The sequence below is a fragment of the Phalacrocorax aristotelis genome, chromosome 7, assembly GCF_949628215.1.
Source record: "Phalacrocorax aristotelis chromosome 7, bGulAri2.1, whole genome shotgun sequence".
NCBI lineage: Eukaryota > Metazoa > Chordata > Aves > Suliformes > Phalacrocoracidae > Phalacrocorax > Phalacrocorax aristotelis.
In genome coordinates this window covers 30655684-30672496 of record NC_134282.1, presented here as the reverse complement: position 1 = coordinate 30672496, position 16813 = coordinate 30655684, and the positions used below count along the sequence as shown (strand labels likewise).

Here is a 16813-nt window from a genome sequence, read left to right as displayed (position 1 = left end):
CATCTCCACTGATATGGTCGGTAGGCTATACTACACTACACTTATTTGGTCACCCCAACTACCATGTGAATGTGCATCCATGGGTATACCTGGGTTCTCCTCCCTGTCAGGGAATTTGATCTGGACACCATAGTCCCGGGTGATCTGCTGGATCCGGGATCCTTTGGGGCCCATAATGGAGCGGTGGAACTTTTGTGGGATGGTGCATTCGATTGTCACTTGAGCTTCCTGTGAGAAAGTAGAGTTGCTCTATTGCGATACAGCCTCTTTCACACTAGAAAACAGGATGCTTTTGTGCATGGCATGGTGAAATCCATAATGAACACAGCGAGGAGTTAGAAAAGGTAACAGCTGCTGACAGGGGAAGAACTGAAAGTTTCCTAGAATCTTTCCTCTATCAGAGAAGTTAGCAGATGATTCCTTAATGAAGGCTGCCTCCAACCCACGGATGTTAAAGGCTTCTGAGACTAGAGCTCAAGCTCTCTATTATCTTGAAGAGGAGGAAGCATTAGAAGAAAGGAAAAAAAGAAGGAAGGAAAGAAAGAGAACAGGTCTGACAGTTGGCCGCTTCCAGAAGAGAATACTAAGAGCACAGGAAACCCCACGGAGCAAACTCTGGCCAAGCCCAGGCATGGTGAGGCACAAGAAGGCTCCAATCTTTTAATGTCTAGAAGTAGACTAAGGAAGGGTGTCTCCTATTTCCACTCCTAAAAACCAAGAAGATGGTCAGAGGAGGCAACTCCTTCAATACAGCATTGCCATTTTGGAGCCAGCTGCCATTCCCCAGGCTGGGATCTAAAGTCTGCAGACCTTGTATGCTGACAGCAAAGCTTCAAATCCCAGAACTACTGTGGGACTTGTTCACATAAAGCTTGGCTGTACAGCAGGTTCAAGGATGGCACTGCTGAAGCAACAAGGTATAGAAAATAAACAGCTTTCCTGCAACATACCAGGTCCTCGATGATCTCCTGGATGCGTTTCTTGGCTGCCTCCACGCAGTCTTTGGCTCCCTTGAGGGTGACTTTGTCGCTCTGGGTGCCAGAGCGTGGGAAGCTGACCATCACACCACCATACTCGTCTGCGATCTCACGCAGAACTTGCCCTCTCCGGATGACAAAGTGGCGGTGGTGCTTGGGGTCAACCACCATGGAGTCTTCAACCACGTTATCCTGCCAACAGATAACAGCCAGTCAACCCTGCCTGTCCAGATGATAAGCACAACTTTGCTGCACTCAACAGCAATCAGTTTACAACCTCACCCTAACAAGTGACAGCAAGGACGATCTTCCCAAGCTCCCATGAAGGGCAGCAGATGGTTTTAGGAAAAGAAGGTCCTCCACACTGACTTGTTACATCTTGCTACAGCGATAGGCAAGAAAGAAGAAAAAGCAGTTCATACCAGGTTCTTGATGAGGGCCTCCAACTCCTTCTGCGCCTCTTTGACAGCCTCCTCAGTTCCCATGATAGTAATCAGCTCCTGGTCTTTGTCCTCAGAGGTTGGGAAGATAATGCGGGCCCCAGTGTTGTCACGCACCTTACGGATGTTGCCACCACCCTTACCAATAAGGAATTTGTGGTACTCTGGCTTTGCCCGGAGGTCCACAGTGTAACTCTTTGTTTGCTAAAAGGAGTCAGATACCCACAGAACATGTCAATATATATAAAATACACATCAGCATCAAGAGCGAGCGTGTAGGTATGTTATCTGCACCCACATACACAGTGTTGCAAGATCAAGGTGATGCAGCATGCTGCCAAAGACAAAAAGGTATATGATGTCTTAAATTACAAACGCTACCCAAAAGATGTTCTCAGGGCTGAAAAGCTAACTACACTCAGCATGACTGGTGAGAATATGAGCGGAAAAGACTTCTCCAAGAGAAGGGTCTGACACTTACACAAGGCAGCATAACCATTTGCTAACTGACTGCTGCAAGCCAGGCAGCAGAGGTAACCAACCCCATCAGGAGAACATGTTCACATTCTGATATTAGAAAGGATTTTTTCTTGCTATTAAAATGACCAGTCACTCAGTCACAACTCAGAGCAAGGTCTTGTAATCTGAGGTCCTCAGACCTGGATATATGTGATTAAATGGAAGAACTGGAGCTGGAATTCAGAAATTGAGAAAAAAGGAAAGGAGATATGCAGAGTAAGCTGTTTCAGAGAAGTGCGGATACCCAACAGCATTCAAGCCACAGGATTAGGGCGCCTTAACCCTTTGAGTATGTCCCCAGCCTGAGCAGAGAAGAATTACAGCCCGTTCTTCTACCCATGGGGGAAGAAATCCTTGCCTCAAGGATGGAAGGACAGTTTTCTTTTAGTCATCCAAATTGTACTCAAATCCCTCAAAAGAGGACTAGGCTGTCTGATGCCAGAGGCTTCCCAGCAGGCAGAGGGGATCACTTCAACCCCTGAAAAAAAACAGCTGGCCAGAGCAATCTGCTCCTTCCCCTATGAGACAAAGCTCACCTTCTCCTCTGCCAGGTGCAGCAGCTGTTTCTTGGCTTTCTCCACATCCTGGGCTGGGCCCCTGATGGTCACAGTGTCACTGCCAGAGCCCTCGGTGGGGAAGTGGATGTGGACTCCACCACACTCCTCCATGATGGAGCGGATGAAGCGGCCTTTGGCACCAATGAGGGAATTGTGCAGTTTTGAAGGAATAGAGACCTCCACCTCTGTGATGTTGGCCTAAGAGAGGACAGTACCAGGCTGTTAGTCAAGCTGCAGAAATGTGTTTGTGTCCACTCTGCTTACCTTCTAACTCCCACATTGCTAGGAGCTTTATAGAGCTGTGTGTAAGAAATGCCCTACCAGAGGGTTTTGAGACTGGCTACTCCTGATACATGAGCAGCCACGAACTTAGGCTTAAAAGTCAAGAACAGACTGACACTCATATTTGTCTCCTCCCTGCCCTCCCCCACCACAAGCATTTCTTCTATATTTGTGTCTTCTAGCAATATTTTCAAGTCCCTCATCTGCAACAGGCCAGTCGTTTCACTTACCAGCTCCTTCTGGATGGCAAGAATTCTGTGGCGAGCAGCCTCACAGTTTGCTCTCTTGCCTGTGATAACAATTGTCTCCGAGTTGCTGTTCTCTGCCGGGAGATCAATTTTGGTGTTGCTTTCTTCACGGATCTGCCACAAAGGGAAAAAAATCATCTTAGAGGTGTCTCATGTCAGAAAAATAGCTCTTGGAGGTTATATCTGACATCACCAATGAGCAGAAGAGAGCAGCAAGTGGGATTTAGCTGCAGGCAGTGACCATATGAGCACTGGAGGTAGGGAAGATAACTCACCTTCTTGATGTTGGCACCTCCTTTCCCTATGATGTTCTTGTGGAATTGTTTGAAGATGGGGACAGAAATAGAAAAACTGTTTTCAACCTAAGGGGGAAAGGAAGGGAGAACTGAAGATTACACTGTCATGGCAAGTGAGGCCCTGTCCCAGGAACTTGGTAAACAAGCTTTTGACAATAGGCTTAGACCCAAGGAACTTCTCTGCGAGGGACTTGCAAGAATAACCGAAGGCAAGTACCTTCCCCATAGCCCTTAAATAATAGGTGTTGCCCCCCCTGCCCCATCCAGCCAGAACAGTGCCCACACCTCCCTCATCTTGAGGTGTTTCAGCCCTAGCCAAGACAGTACAGCTCTGCTTTATTCCAGGGTTATCCAGGCACGCAGGAGAGAAGAGCAGACCGAAGTCCCCCTTACCAGGTCTGCCACCATCTTTTGCATGTACTTGGTGCACTTCTCCACCTCATTTTTGGGACCTCTAAGTTGGACAATGTCACTCTTGTGCGCAGGGTCTGGAAAGTTGATGATAACCTGCAGGAGGTAGTCATTTATAGACAACTCAAGGAAATGCAAGAACTGCTGTGTCAGACACAGGCAAAGGTTGGGGGGATCCTACTCATCCCCTTTCCCATTCAGGAGAGGGTAACCATGTTAGCAGCCTCTGGCCAAAAGAACTACCTCCTCATACATTTAGATATAGAGCCACTAAATTTATGACTTCAACACTGATGTGTCTAGTACTCAAGTAGAAAATATCCCCTCTGAGTTCCTCATCTCCTAGAAAGCCTTACCTCTGGGAATTTCTCCCGGATTTCCCGGATGCGCTCGCCCTTCTGCCCAATGATGGTCCGGTGGAATTTCTGCTCAATTATTAGGTCCTTAGTGCGTTCATTTTCCTGATGAGAACAGAGTTTACATTAAGTGTTGAGCAGGAGAGCCACATACTTTCATTTACCAGCTTGCTGCCTGGCAGTTTACTTGCCAGCATCGTCTCTCTTTTCTCCTCTAGACAAAACTCACTCTAGCTTGACAGAGAAGGGATATCCAAGGGAATAGAGGAACACATCTGTGAAGAGGAACTCGCAACCTGTCAAATGCTCGGCAGGCAAGGGGCACACACTTGCACCAGAAGGTTACGAAGGAACTAAGAGCCCAAACCCTGCAGCCTCTCCAGCATCACATGCTACTCACCATACGGGAAGCGAGTTCCAGCAGCTCTTTCTTGGCCTGTTGGACCCCCTGTGGGTCTCCCTCAATTCTGATCAGGTTGCTCTTCTCGTTGTCCGGAGGAATGCGCACAGACACCTTGTAGAGGTCCTTAATCCTGTTAACTTCAAGGCAAGGACTGTGGTGACACAGTCTGCTAGGCCAAGACTCGGGAACAGAGCACCTTGATTATCACTGCTTAGAGGCTGTTTAAGAACTAAACCAGCCTCTGAGAAGGGGCCAGTGGGGTGGGGTTGAAACAGGGGAAAGTGGCTATTCACCCTGGAGTTCAGCAAGAGCAGAACTATGCCACACAAGAACCTGTACAAGTAGATACTGCGGCATCTACAGAGCCAGCTGTTTGCTTGCCAGAGTGAGGCACCTGCTTCTTCCCCAAACAGCACCACTGCCATTTATCTCCTTGTGCCAACACCACTTCAGAAAAGCAGAGGAAATGTGATGGAGACAGCACACTGGATGAGCTACAGACTTCCTGATATGAGCTACTAAACATGTAGAGTCTGAGCATAGGAAGGATTAGAAAGGCACTCCACTTACTGTTAGCTCCATTCTTGCCAATAAGGTGTCGGTGGAATTTGTGGTCAACGTTGATTTCTGCATAATCCATCCGGTTGATCTATAAAGAATTGTACGGGGCTAGGTAGGGTAGGCCACCACTTCTTCTGTCTTGTGCCCTAAGTAACTGCCTACTGCCAGTATCGGAAGTGACCCTACAGCAGACAGCTACAAGCACTCCTCCTGCTATTAAGCAGAGCAGAAGGACTCCTCCGGTTTGAGCTGAGAGCAACATGCTTGTGAAACATTTAAAGGGAAAACTGAAAGAGAATCCTCCCTTCTCTGCCTCAAAAGATTTAAGACCTGCTGCTCATTTTTTAAGAATGCAATGGGCAAACTTTGTAACCAAGGGTTTAATCCATCTGCCACACAACTGCCTTCTGCAAGTTCTGCTAAGCATGTCAGGACATCATATGGATGTGATATACACCTCATCATCCCTGCTCTGTTGCCCCTTCGTCCCCCACTTCCTTCTTATGTACTGGAACTAGCAACACCAACTTACCAGATCCTTGACCATGACTTCAATCTGTTCCTGAGCCACATTCACATCTTCTGTAGGTCCTTCCAAAGTGATTTTATCCTCTCCTTCAGTGAATTCGATGTGAACCTTGAGACATGCAATGAATCCAGTAAGAATTTTCCAAGATACATGCTAGGTCAATGCTGTCAGTCAAGCCAACACCACTAAGAGACAGTTTCCTTCCCCCAAAGTACACACATCATTCCCATGGTTTCAGAAGCAGGTAACTTACAATTCAGACCATACTGCAGTCTCTAGAGCCCAAGGCTTTGGTGCTGTCCTGGAGCCTGCAGGGCTTTGGAGAAGTTACTTGCCTAGCCCTTCTCTAGATATTGTCTAACTCACCAGGGAAAAGCCTTGTCAAAGTCAGCATTTGCAGGTATCCTACTACATCACTTCCCAAAATAGTACCACATAAAGCTTCCTTTGAATGGCTCAACCCATGAGAATTACATAGGATGAGTAGTGTGTGCAGCAGTAAGAGAGAGGCTCCCCTTGATATTAAGATCTGTGTCATCTTCTCTCTGGTTTTGCCCATGCTAGAATACATTCCTCTCTTCTACAGAGAATGATCTGGGCTAAACAATATTCTACATCAGAGGGTGCTAAGCTAACCAGCTCATCCATACCTTTGGCATCTGCTGAGTTATTTTGGCCAGGTTTTGTCCTTTCTTTCCAATAATGAAACGATGAAGCCAAGAGGGGGCAGAGACCGAAGAGACGGTAAAACTGTTGGCCTGAGACAGAAAACCAGAGAAGCTGTTTGTTGGGCAGTCTGGAAGAGCTCTTCACAAAAATTCAGTTCCAATTCCCAGGTTGCACCCTCAGTATTGACTTCTAAGCTACATCTCTAAGAGCCCAACGGAGACCAGCCCCCTACACCTGCCAGTACTCACAGATGTATCTTTATGGGACTTTCAAAGAAGGCCTAGCCCATCTCGTCAGTACCTTTGCATAGACTTCAGTCAACGCTTGCCCAAGCTTTTCAGGCTCGCCTCGCAGTATCACCGTCTCTGAGCTACTGTCAGTGGGTGGGATCTCGACAGAGACTCCAGTTTTCTCCAAGATCTCCTGCAGGGAATTCCCCTTGGGGCCGATGACATACTTGTGCTGGGACTTCTTCACCTCCACTGCAATGGTAGTAGTCTTCTTTTTCTGTAGGGGCAGAGGCACTGGCGCATCAATCACAAAGAGGCAGGGAAGGACAAGAGTGAAAGGAAGAGGCACAAGATGCAGTGAAACTATGCACTCAGGAAAGAGCAAAGGAAAGGTGAGGACAATGGTTCTGCAGTGCCCTAGCACCCTTTGGGCCCCTGCCTACAGAAAGCCTTGTCCTCAGAAATTCACAGGTGAAGTACCAGACTAGTATTCTGCATCAAGCTCCCTGTGACACTACAGGGAAGAGACCACATACACGCACAGAGTCTTGCACAACAGGGCTCAACACTCAGCTGTCCCCTGGGCAGTACTGTAATGGAACACCATGTAGGCTACTAGGCTATAAGCTGGTTATCTCTGTTGAAATCCAGACTGGTACAAATCAGACCTAACCATGAAGAAAAACAGCCCAATAACGCAAAACAAGGATATTCACAGCAACGATGGCTGTGGAAAATGAACTGGAGTGAAATTCACTCTTCAGCAACTTCTACCTATATAGCAACTTTGATACTGTTAGCTGGCCACCACTGTAGACTTCACACTCCCTTCCTTAGTAGCACCTGTGTGAACAAGAGCCAGGGGAGCTCTTTCTGGTTTGCTAATTCCCATGACACAGTAAAGTGGGAAATTTGTCACCTCCTTGGTAGTATTACCCAAGTCCCACTCTACTGAATGAGGAAATACGAGTGAGGGCCATATACTGCAAGGGCTGCTGAGCCAGAGCTGACACAAGGAGGATGCAACAGAGGGATGCACAAAAGTAGAACAAGAAGGGAGAAGGGACTATGAGCAGGTGAGGGAAAATGGGAAGCTCTATGGACCATCCATACCTTCTCCTCATAGATCTTCTTAACACGAGCCACAGCCTGCGCTAGCTGCTCCTTTTCTCCTGTGAAGACTATCTCTGTCTTGTTGACGCTGGGAGGAGGAATGTTGATGCGTGTCCCTGTGTCCTGCATGAGCTCACTCACCAGCTTGTTGTAAGGGCCAGCAATGAAGGGGTGGTACACTTTCTCCACATCCAGCCGCTCCACGGCACGCTTATCCTGGAAGAGCCCAGAACAGACCTTGGTGGGAACTGCCCTCCATATTATAGCCTCTGCCAGAAACAACTAAGTTCCCAGTGCTGTCTTGCTCGACACTCTGGCCCAAGCACCCTTTTCAGTTTTCAGGCTTCTACATCTCCATCCCTTTCAATCTACAAATACTGCTGTTGCTGAGTTAGGATAATCACCTCTGTAATCTCCTGCCTTATCTCAGCTGGCACCTGATATGGTTCACTTCAAATGCAAAACACACTTCTTTGACTGAGACAGACAAAATGGAGTACCAGAAGTTGCAGAACTTGGCAGCGGTGCTCATACACCAGTGGCACAGTGTATGCCTCCATTCAGACTAACATATTAGCCACTGACTGTGGCTATGGTGGCGACAAACATCTAATATACCACGGAGGAGCAAAATAGCTGTCCGGCTAATGCCATGAGAAAGATCACAGTACTGAAGTACCTGCTCAGCAGAGATAAGCAGGATCTCGTGTCGGGCCTTCTCAATCCCTTCTTTAGTGCCGGTGATCTTGATCTGGTTGCTGGGGTCATCTGGGCGGGGGATCTGGATTTTTGTTGCAGTTTTGAGCTCCAGGTCCTGCAGCTTCTCACCATTCTTTCCGATCACAAAACGGTGGTGCTCTTTGGGGATGGCAACTGTCGCTGAAGCCTGCAACACAGGAACCAAGCATCTGTGAGAACCCTTGCCTGTACTGGCAGATCCACAGGAACAGAGCCAGGGAAAGCAAGCTAGATGCTGCTTAGCAGTACCACTGAGGAGCAAACACAGTGCCTTCCCAGCACATTCTGTCTGAGGACTGATACTGTACCAGAACACTTGATCTACAGTGCCTGTATACCAGGAGTATAAAACCCACCTTTCCCTCAAAACCCTTCTGTTTGCACAGGAGTAGAATCCTGAATTAGCAAAGGCCTTTAGGCATAGACAAGGAGGTGCCTATCCTCCAGTGTAAGACACTGGAGCAGTACCCTACAGCAGCAGAGACGATGGCTCACGGGTGGAGTTTATCTGAATCCTGATTTCTGCTGCCAAGGCTACAAAGAACAAGACACACAGTCTGACTCCTAGGAAATGGAAATTCCACACCAGAAACCTATTCCAGCAGGCAGACCCCTAGGAGATGCTTACCAATACTAAGTGCTAAGGTGTGTTCAATGTAGCACACACTGCTCCTGGGACTGCTTCTAGAAGGTCCCTCTTGGAAAAGGGATTCCAAGAGCTTCTCTCAATCTACCATTAAAGGGCTGGTTTGTAACAGGGATTCCTGACTTCTTCCCTTCTTGCTGAGCCTCACTGGTAGCTTATGATGGCCACCATGCTCTCAATCCCTGTGAATATAACTACTAACAGTAAGTAGACACTTAAAATTCAAGCTACAACAAATAAAAAAATAAAGATGACTTGGTGTGACGCTTCAATTCTGTGTCCCTGTACTGAAGCCAGCCAAGCCTAGGAGAAGTTGGAATGCAGACACAATTTTCAGACCTGGGGCCAGGGCAGCAGGAGGTATATTTGAGGACAGTGGGCCGTGGATTTGTGGCAGTATGACCTGAACTATTTTTCCAGATGCACATTACCTAGGGTTTGTCCCTTTCTCTTCCCTCTGGCAGGGTATGACACATGGGCTGAATAGCACTAAGCAGACATGGTATTAATGATTGCATTAACGACCTTTGACATTACACTTTAAAACACACTATGACACCTGGCTGTGATATATCCTAACAAGAACTACCATCATGATTACGAACTCAAGAATCTGAAGGCAAGAAATTAAAACCTAGAGGACTGAAAGGAGAACCAACTGGAACAATGGGACTGTGGCTCCTCACTAGTGTAGCTTGAGTTAATCCAGAACCCTGACCTGAAGCCTTCAGCAGGACTTCCTCTTCTCTACTTTTCTTTCTCCCATCCCTCCACGATCTCCTCCAAAGGACTTCAGAGAAAACAGCGTACCGTCCTCACACACTACTAGCTTTATGTGAGGGGCCTGCAGCCCCTCCAGCACCAGCACCTCAGCACAAAACCACTGTTTGCAATTTGAGCATTTAGAGATTGCAGACTCCACCCTTCATGCAACACCATGGCCTGTAATTAGCTCTGAACCCTATTTTAAGCCTAATTTGCATTCCAAATTGCCAATTGTGTGCTTTGAAAATATATGGCAAAGCTGAATTAGTCATCTAATAGCACCTCTTCGGTTTATAAGCACACATGCCCAAGGGTCTCAAAGCATTTGCAAGTCTTGGGGAAGAGCAAAGATGAAGCAAGAAACAGTTAGATGCCCTCACCTGAGTCTGCAGCCGAGCGACAATCTCCTTCCGAGCCTTCATGACTGCTTCCAGCTTGCCAGAGACCATGATCGAGAGGCCCTGGTCCTTTGCGAGAGACAGCTCCAGGTGAGCTCCTGTCTTCTGCATGATGTCAAGGCAGATCTTGGCCTGCTCGCCTTCTCCGAACTGATTCATGTCCTTGTATTTCCTCTCCTCCAGTGGCACATGAAACACCTGCTCAGTCACAGGACAGATAAAAGAAGGGCACAGCAAGCAGTCAGTATGCTTTTGTTTGCCAGTGCCTCCCTCTCTTATTGCCACACATGATTTTATGGGCATACTAAGTTCCCAGGTTTGTGCAGCCCATCAGACTTTCCAGCGGACACCAGCTGTAACCAGGGAAAGTGCGAGAGTGCTGCACCAGGCAGTCTGTCCCACATTGGGTGTCTTCCTAAAGTACATCAGGCAGGCAAAAGTGCTAAGCTACGGGGAGAATACCTTAATGGATTAGCACTCACTACTTGAATTCCACAATCCTCCCTTCAGGCCTGCTCCAGCTATTTGCGGAACAGGGATGCAGAGCTTTTTCGGGACAGTTTTCGAACACATCCCTCTCCTCCAGAGTAGTCCTAGCTCTCAGCTGCAGTCCTCCTCATGCCCCAGGGGAAAGTACGGGAAAGAGGCTGTCAATCTGACACACTAAGGATTTCATACTCCAGGGGAAGCTTCACTTCGCCTACTTTTTGGACGGAGGAAAAGGAGGGAGATAAGACACCCACTCCCACCAACCTGAGTGATGACAGAAGCCTTTATTGGTCGGATTTTGCTCCAGGGCCCAGCAGGTTCCTGGGCAGCTTCCAAACATGGTGCTTTCTCAGGGAGCGGAGGGAAGGCTTCCTTGTAGGTTGGAGGATCATTCTCTTCTTCAGAATTTAAAGCTGTAACTGGGGTGAAGCAAAGAGGGTAAATGAGATGTTCTCCCCACAGAAACGCCCCTATTCACAGGTGGTGCAATTGTATTTATGCACCACTAACAAGGGAGAACAAATGACTTGTGCGCTACTATTAATCCTATTACAGTTATGCTTGTGGAGCTGCCAAGTCTGGGGTACAACTGACCTCAGTACAGCATAGACTGCAGTAGATGCCATGAACAACCAGCCTTGTCTGAGCACTACAGATGCAGGAAGCAAACATGCAAGTGAACGGTGGCAGAAAACAGCACATTACTTTGTCAAGAGGGGCTTAATTAGGGGAGAACAAGTGAAAGGAATAGAGCAAGGCTGCAGGTCAGAAGGGGATAAGGCAAACATACACCCAGGAGGAAGGCAGAGATAAGCGCTAGAGTTAGGGCAGAGTCCAGGGGAAGCCTGTACCTTATGTTCAACTCAGTTGTACACTGGGCCATGCCAAGTGGGCCAGCTCATAGCTGGAGGATGGGTGCCGAAACCCATGAGGGAATCAGTTAATACAGTCATACCGACTTTCCCCAGCACCTGGCTGAGCAAAGGAAGGAAATGACAGCCCTGCACACTGATCCCATGAGGCTCTCTCTTAGCACAATGCCCCACGCGTGCAAGTGCCCCATCCCACGGCTAGCAGCATCGCTAGCCAGAGCTCTATGGAGATCTGAGGGGTGCCTCCTCCTGGCCTGCACTGTGCAGCTTCACCACTGTGCTGCTCTTGGTGGAAAGCCAGGGTTTGGTGGGCCACCAGTCTAGAAATGGAGAATGCAGTGTCTGCACATTTGTGGGGAACCAGATGCATGGAGCAAGCTTGGGTAACAGCAAGGAACCTTGCCTGTGCAGTCTGTATTTAGAGGCCAATCACAAGAACTCAACTGTGTTTTCTCACCTTTCACCTGCTGCTGAGCCAGGCCGCTGCGGTGTTCAGCGAAGCTCTCCTGGGTCAAAACTGCCACGGAGCTCATTGTCGACTTCCCACCCACACACAATCCGGGTATGCCACTGCAAGAGACAGAGGTGGCAGCACTATTACCAACACCATTCAAGGTGCACAAAAAACACTCCAGGAAGACAAAGCATGTGTTACTGAGCACTCTTCCAATCAGCCTCTTGAAAAACTACAGTGCCAGTCAGCTGCCCAGTTCTCTTGCTGAACCAGACAGAAACTCAGGCGGGATACTCCCTCACAGCACAGTGGTCACCAAAACCAGAGCTCGTCGTTAAGAAGGCAGAGCATGTGCAACCTAAGGTCACTAGAAAGGGGGACACCAGAAGTTGTTACAGTGTACTCTAATTAATCTATCATTTATGAATGGTGTGCAATTTTTAAATGAGTATCCGAAGGTCTGGATTGTCAGCCCAAGGCTATTGTGTAACCCTGGAGAGAAAACAAGGGCCCAGGACGCTGAGTCTTTCTGAAAAAGACTTATTTAGGTGCCTGAACTCCTGCTTACTTAGGGATACACTCAGAAAGCCACTGTGATAAACAAGCTCAGCAGCAGCAAGATCTTTGGCTCTTCCAAAATAAGAACTTACCAGCTAAATGGTCAGTAGCCAGAGAGTCCGTCCTGTAAGCTGCCCGTTTGTCAGCCTGCCAGCTTTTGCTTTATATAAAAATAAAAAAAGAGAAAGAAAAATGTTTATGCAACTGCTCCAAGACAACAGGAAAACATGACACCCCCAGTACTGTAACTTTCAAAAAGCACCGCCTGTACTATGTTTTGGACTTGCACCCTATCCAAAATGTTCTCATACTGAGTCACATCTTACCATACTTTACCTGTCACATTTTACCAGAGCTACAGGGAACACCACTACCTGCTTAAACCTCACAGCAGGAAGCCTGGGATAGCTACTCTCTCATCACACTGGCTACAAGAGCAGTCATCCAGGATCAGGCAAAAATACAGTCAATTAGTAACAGATGTGCAAGACAGACATGACATTTCAGGGTTACAAGCAAGAGCATCAACATCTAGTCAGAGGAGACTAACAACCTGAAAATCTGCCAACAACACTGCCATCAGTCAGAAGTTAGGAATGTAGTTTAGTGGAGCTTGGGTGAATCAACACAGACGTCCTCACAAACTAAGGCAAACACTCAGGGCTATCCACACACAACTGCTGGACAGTCCACCTCTTCATTTTTTATTGTAATAAGATCGTGCACCAGGCACCAAACTCTGTCTTCAGGATTATGTCTGCAAGTTGGAAGAACAAAACCCATGCTGTTTTACGTGGACTATTTTAAACTTGTACACAAGATGGAATCAGGAAAAAATACACACTGTTGGTGGAAGCTTTACATCTCCTGTATCTGGATCTGTAAATTTACTGAAACGGTGTATAGGAATATAACTGAAAATATAAAAGCCAGTACAGTACACGTTATGCCAGACACACAACAGTTCCCCACACCTGGAGTCCCCCCCCAGTGGTTATATATGGTTATATGTGCTCTTTCAGGGCTTGCGCTCTCCTAAAACCCAGTGCCTCTCCCACGCAAACCCTGCAGTGTTCTGAACAACCCTTCTTCTGAACAGCAAAATTGAACACTTTTCGGTAAACTGACAGTTGCCATTTCTGAACTCCCAGTGTGCCAGAAAAGACTCCCAAAACCACAGCATTGCTGATGTGGTGCCTCACATCTCACTTACGTTGTGACACAGTAAGGGAATGCAACAGGGGCAGAAGGAAAGGAGGAAAGAACAAGAAGAGCAGAATGCAACCAGGCCATACAAGCCTGATCTGCACCTCAGTGAAGGCTATAGTATTTTCCCCTACTTCAACACACCTCTCTCTTATCAGGCACAAGGCAACACCACCTGCGCCATCAAAGCAATAGAGCTAATGTTGCAATTAATCCTGTAACAATCCGCTACTAGGAGGTGGCAGCTACCAGGACAGCCAGCCAGCCATGTCATCTGAAGCACAGCTGTTGCAGCATGTGGGGGCTCTGCACAGCTGGTATACACAAAAGGGTAGCTGGTATACACAAAAGGGTGGCTGGTAACCTGATCTCAGAGTAATACCTGAGTTCTCTTGTTGCCCACGGTTATGCCATGGTGTAACATGTGGTTACACGTCCATGGTACACAACTGCGCAGCTTGAGCTGCTGCAGAACCAAGGAAAGTGTGTTAATGGCACGGCACCTGTCCCAGACTACTTTGGCAAGGCCTGCTGACTCAGCCATCAGCCCCTCTGGCCCATTGGGTCGCTGTCGAGTGTGCCACCACCTCACAGCAAGCTGCAAACAGGAATGAGGGCAGGAGCGAGAAGCATCCTAGACATCACAAGCAGTTGCCAAGGTCTGACTAGAGCCTTGCTTACGGCACGGATGCGCTTTATCTCAGTTTTCAGGAAAGCACCACATGGTTCATCTTGCGTGTGCTCTGCTCCTTAGAGGAGGAGGGTAAGGAGGAGAAGTCAGCAAGTGACACCCGATATAGTGCCTGCCTGAGAACCACAACCTCAAGGCACAGCTGCTGGTTTCTCTCTGTCCACACCAGCTGCAGAGATCTTCCTTGCAGCTTCCACCCCAGAGCACAGCTAGACATTCAAAGAGAAATCTAAGGGCAACATTTATCCAAATGAATTTCTGCCTCGTCACCCATACAGCAAGTGAAGAACAAATGCTCTTCGTCTCTAGTAACCCCAAACATCTGGTATATCGCAGGCCTCAGGGATTCATCTCTGGCCAAAACTGGAGGTGGCCATCAGGATGGTATTTTGAATGTAACGTCAAAACCAGCAGCTCAGGCGTCGCATTTGGAGCCTACAACCTCCTTGACTTCCCACCTCAGGTTTTGAAACTAAGGTTACAGCTACACCACACTAGTGCATGGCTGACTGGGTCAACAGGTTTTAAACTGCCTAGTTTATACACCATCTGTAGCGCTGGCTTTGTGCGCCAGAAGAAGTTTCAGAAGTCTAGAGCGCACTTAAAGAGAATGAAATAAACCTAAAAATAACCTCCAGCAAGGGCCAGACCTAACCACACCGGAAACATTTGTACGAAGAGAAACAAAAGCAAAGTAATGAGTTGCACTGCCAATACAATCAGAACTTGGGGGCAGAAGTATCAGTTACATGTTATTTAAAACTATAGTTAATAAAAATATTAGCATTTTGTTAATCAGGGTAACTAAAATCCGATGCAGCTAGGATTGCAGACAGCAACACGGCTGGGCTGGTTGGGGCAGCTACTGTCCTCTGTCAGATATCTGTGCAGGGCAAGGTGATTGCTTCGTAGATGAGTGGTTATACATGGAAATACTTGCTTTCTGAGAACCGACTGGCTCTCCCAGACATTGAAGACCCCTTGATTTTTGGAGGGGAGGCGCACACGGATAGCTGCGGTGTGGCAGGACAGAGCCTTTTGCTTCGCACTGATTCTTGAAGTAGTACATCCCAGAGCGCAATACAACCGGTGCTATAGCCACGGCCAGACATAACACCTATATATATATAAGACCAGACATAATACCCTCTACATTTACTCTTCCACTAACGCCGCGACCCGCCGCCTCCCTGCGGGACGACGGCACGGGCAGCGGGGGCGGCCCCTCCGCTTCTCCCCCGAGCCGTGCCCGGCCAGGCCGGGGCGGGCGGCGCCGCCAGCGCCACCTCAGCACTGCCGGCACCGGGGGCGGGGCGGCGGGGCGGGGCGGCGCCCTTAAAGGGCCCGACCAGGCCCCGCTGTCACCCGCGACCCCCCAGCGGGGCCGAGCAGGAGGGAGAGGCGGCAGCGGCGGCGGGGACACCGTCCCCCCCACCCTCCCCGGCCCTGCTCGGCGGTAGCACCTTCCCACCGTCCCGGCCCGGCGCTACTGGACAGCCGCCGCCGGACCCTCCCTCCCACCGCCCCCCGCCGGACTTTGCCCGGCCCGGTGTTTCCCAGCGGCGGCGCCACTACGTCGAGGTCCTGGCGCGAGGAAGCCCCGACCGTGCCGTGCCGCCCCCATCCCACCAGCCTCCACGTTGACGGGGCCGCCCCCCCCGCGTCCTCCGTGACTCACTCCGGCCGGTGCCCGCTCGCTCGCCCAGCTGGAGAACCGGAGCGTTCCTGGGAGAGCGGCGCGGCGCCCGCCCCGCCGCCTATATAGTCCGGGCCGCTGCCAATCCCCGGCCCGCACGTCAGCGGGACATGCCCCTTCCTTCCCCTTCCCGGCGGGGCCGGCCCGCCACGCGTGTCCCGCACCGCGGGGGCGCGCGCCGCCCCCCTCCCCCCCCCCCGCCTGTCCCGACCCACCCCGCGGTTCCTCACGGTGAGGGAGAAGAGCCGCGCTTCCACCCGCGCTGCACGCCCCGGGGGGAGGGCCGAGCCGCCACCCGATTCCCGGTCCTGGCTGCCACCCGCGGGAGAGCCCCCGGACGCTTTCCTCAAACAACGGGTTCAGGTACGGGAAGAGCCTCCCGGCTCGTGGCCCGGCGGCTGCCGGAGGAACGCGGGGGGCAGAGGTGCCGCAGAACCGAGCCCGCACAGCTGGCTGGCTCCGGCGCCGGCCCGGGCCTCTCAGCGCTCCCGGGACTCAGCTCAGCTCCCCAGAGCTAAGAAATACCGACTTGGTTTGGCTGAGGCTGGTTTCGCGCAGGGTTACTGAGCTGGAGCAGTTTATGAGGGCTCCGATCAGTCTTAAAACCGCGGCTGGGGCTGGAGAGCAGCAAACCCTGGGGCTTTTGCCCTGTCCCACCAGTGGAGAGGGATGCTGAGGCTCCAGCCCCAGAAGGCTGGTTGTTCCTCCA

General features: G+C 49.8%; 1 protein-coding gene across 2 annotated transcripts in view; it reads right to left on the bottom strand.

The window, feature by feature from the left end:
• The window catches only part of HDLBP (high density lipoprotein binding protein), a 39602-nt gene that overhangs the window by 9938 nt on the left and 12851 nt on the right, over positions 1–16813 (bottom strand). Inside the window, exons 1-20 of one of the 2 annotated variants that reach the window (XM_075099639.1) lie at positions 16087–16196; positions 12604–12671; positions 11957–12069; positions 10892–11046; positions 10121–10336; positions 8271–8477; positions 7592–7807; positions 6549–6755; positions 6230–6337; positions 5583–5687; positions 5060–5138; positions 4487–4626; positions 4087–4191; positions 3713–3826; positions 3299–3385; positions 3006–3137; positions 2473–2691; positions 1400–1621; positions 951–1169; positions 90–228 (exon numbers count right to left, since the gene is read on the bottom strand). In XM_075099639.1, the coding sequence (XP_074955740.1) occupies positions 90–228; positions 951–1169; positions 1400–1621; positions 2473–2691; positions 3006–3137; positions 3299–3385; positions 3713–3826; positions 4087–4191; positions 4487–4626; positions 5060–5138; positions 5583–5687; positions 6230–6337; positions 6549–6755; positions 7592–7807; positions 8271–8477; positions 10121–10336; positions 10892–11046; positions 11957–12032 (2746 nt within the window). In that variant the 5' untranslated portion in view covers positions 12033–12069; positions 12604–12671; positions 16087–16196. Of the gene's footprint in view, positions 1–89; positions 229–950; positions 1170–1399; positions 1622–2472; positions 2692–3005; positions 3138–3298; positions 3386–3712; positions 3827–4086; positions 4192–4486; positions 4627–5059; positions 5139–5582; positions 5688–6229; positions 6338–6548; positions 6756–7591; positions 7808–8270; positions 8478–10120; positions 10337–10891; positions 11047–11956; positions 12070–12603; positions 12672–16086; positions 16197–16813 lie in introns of those variants that run through there. The other variant, XM_075099638.1, reaches the window with a different exon arrangement.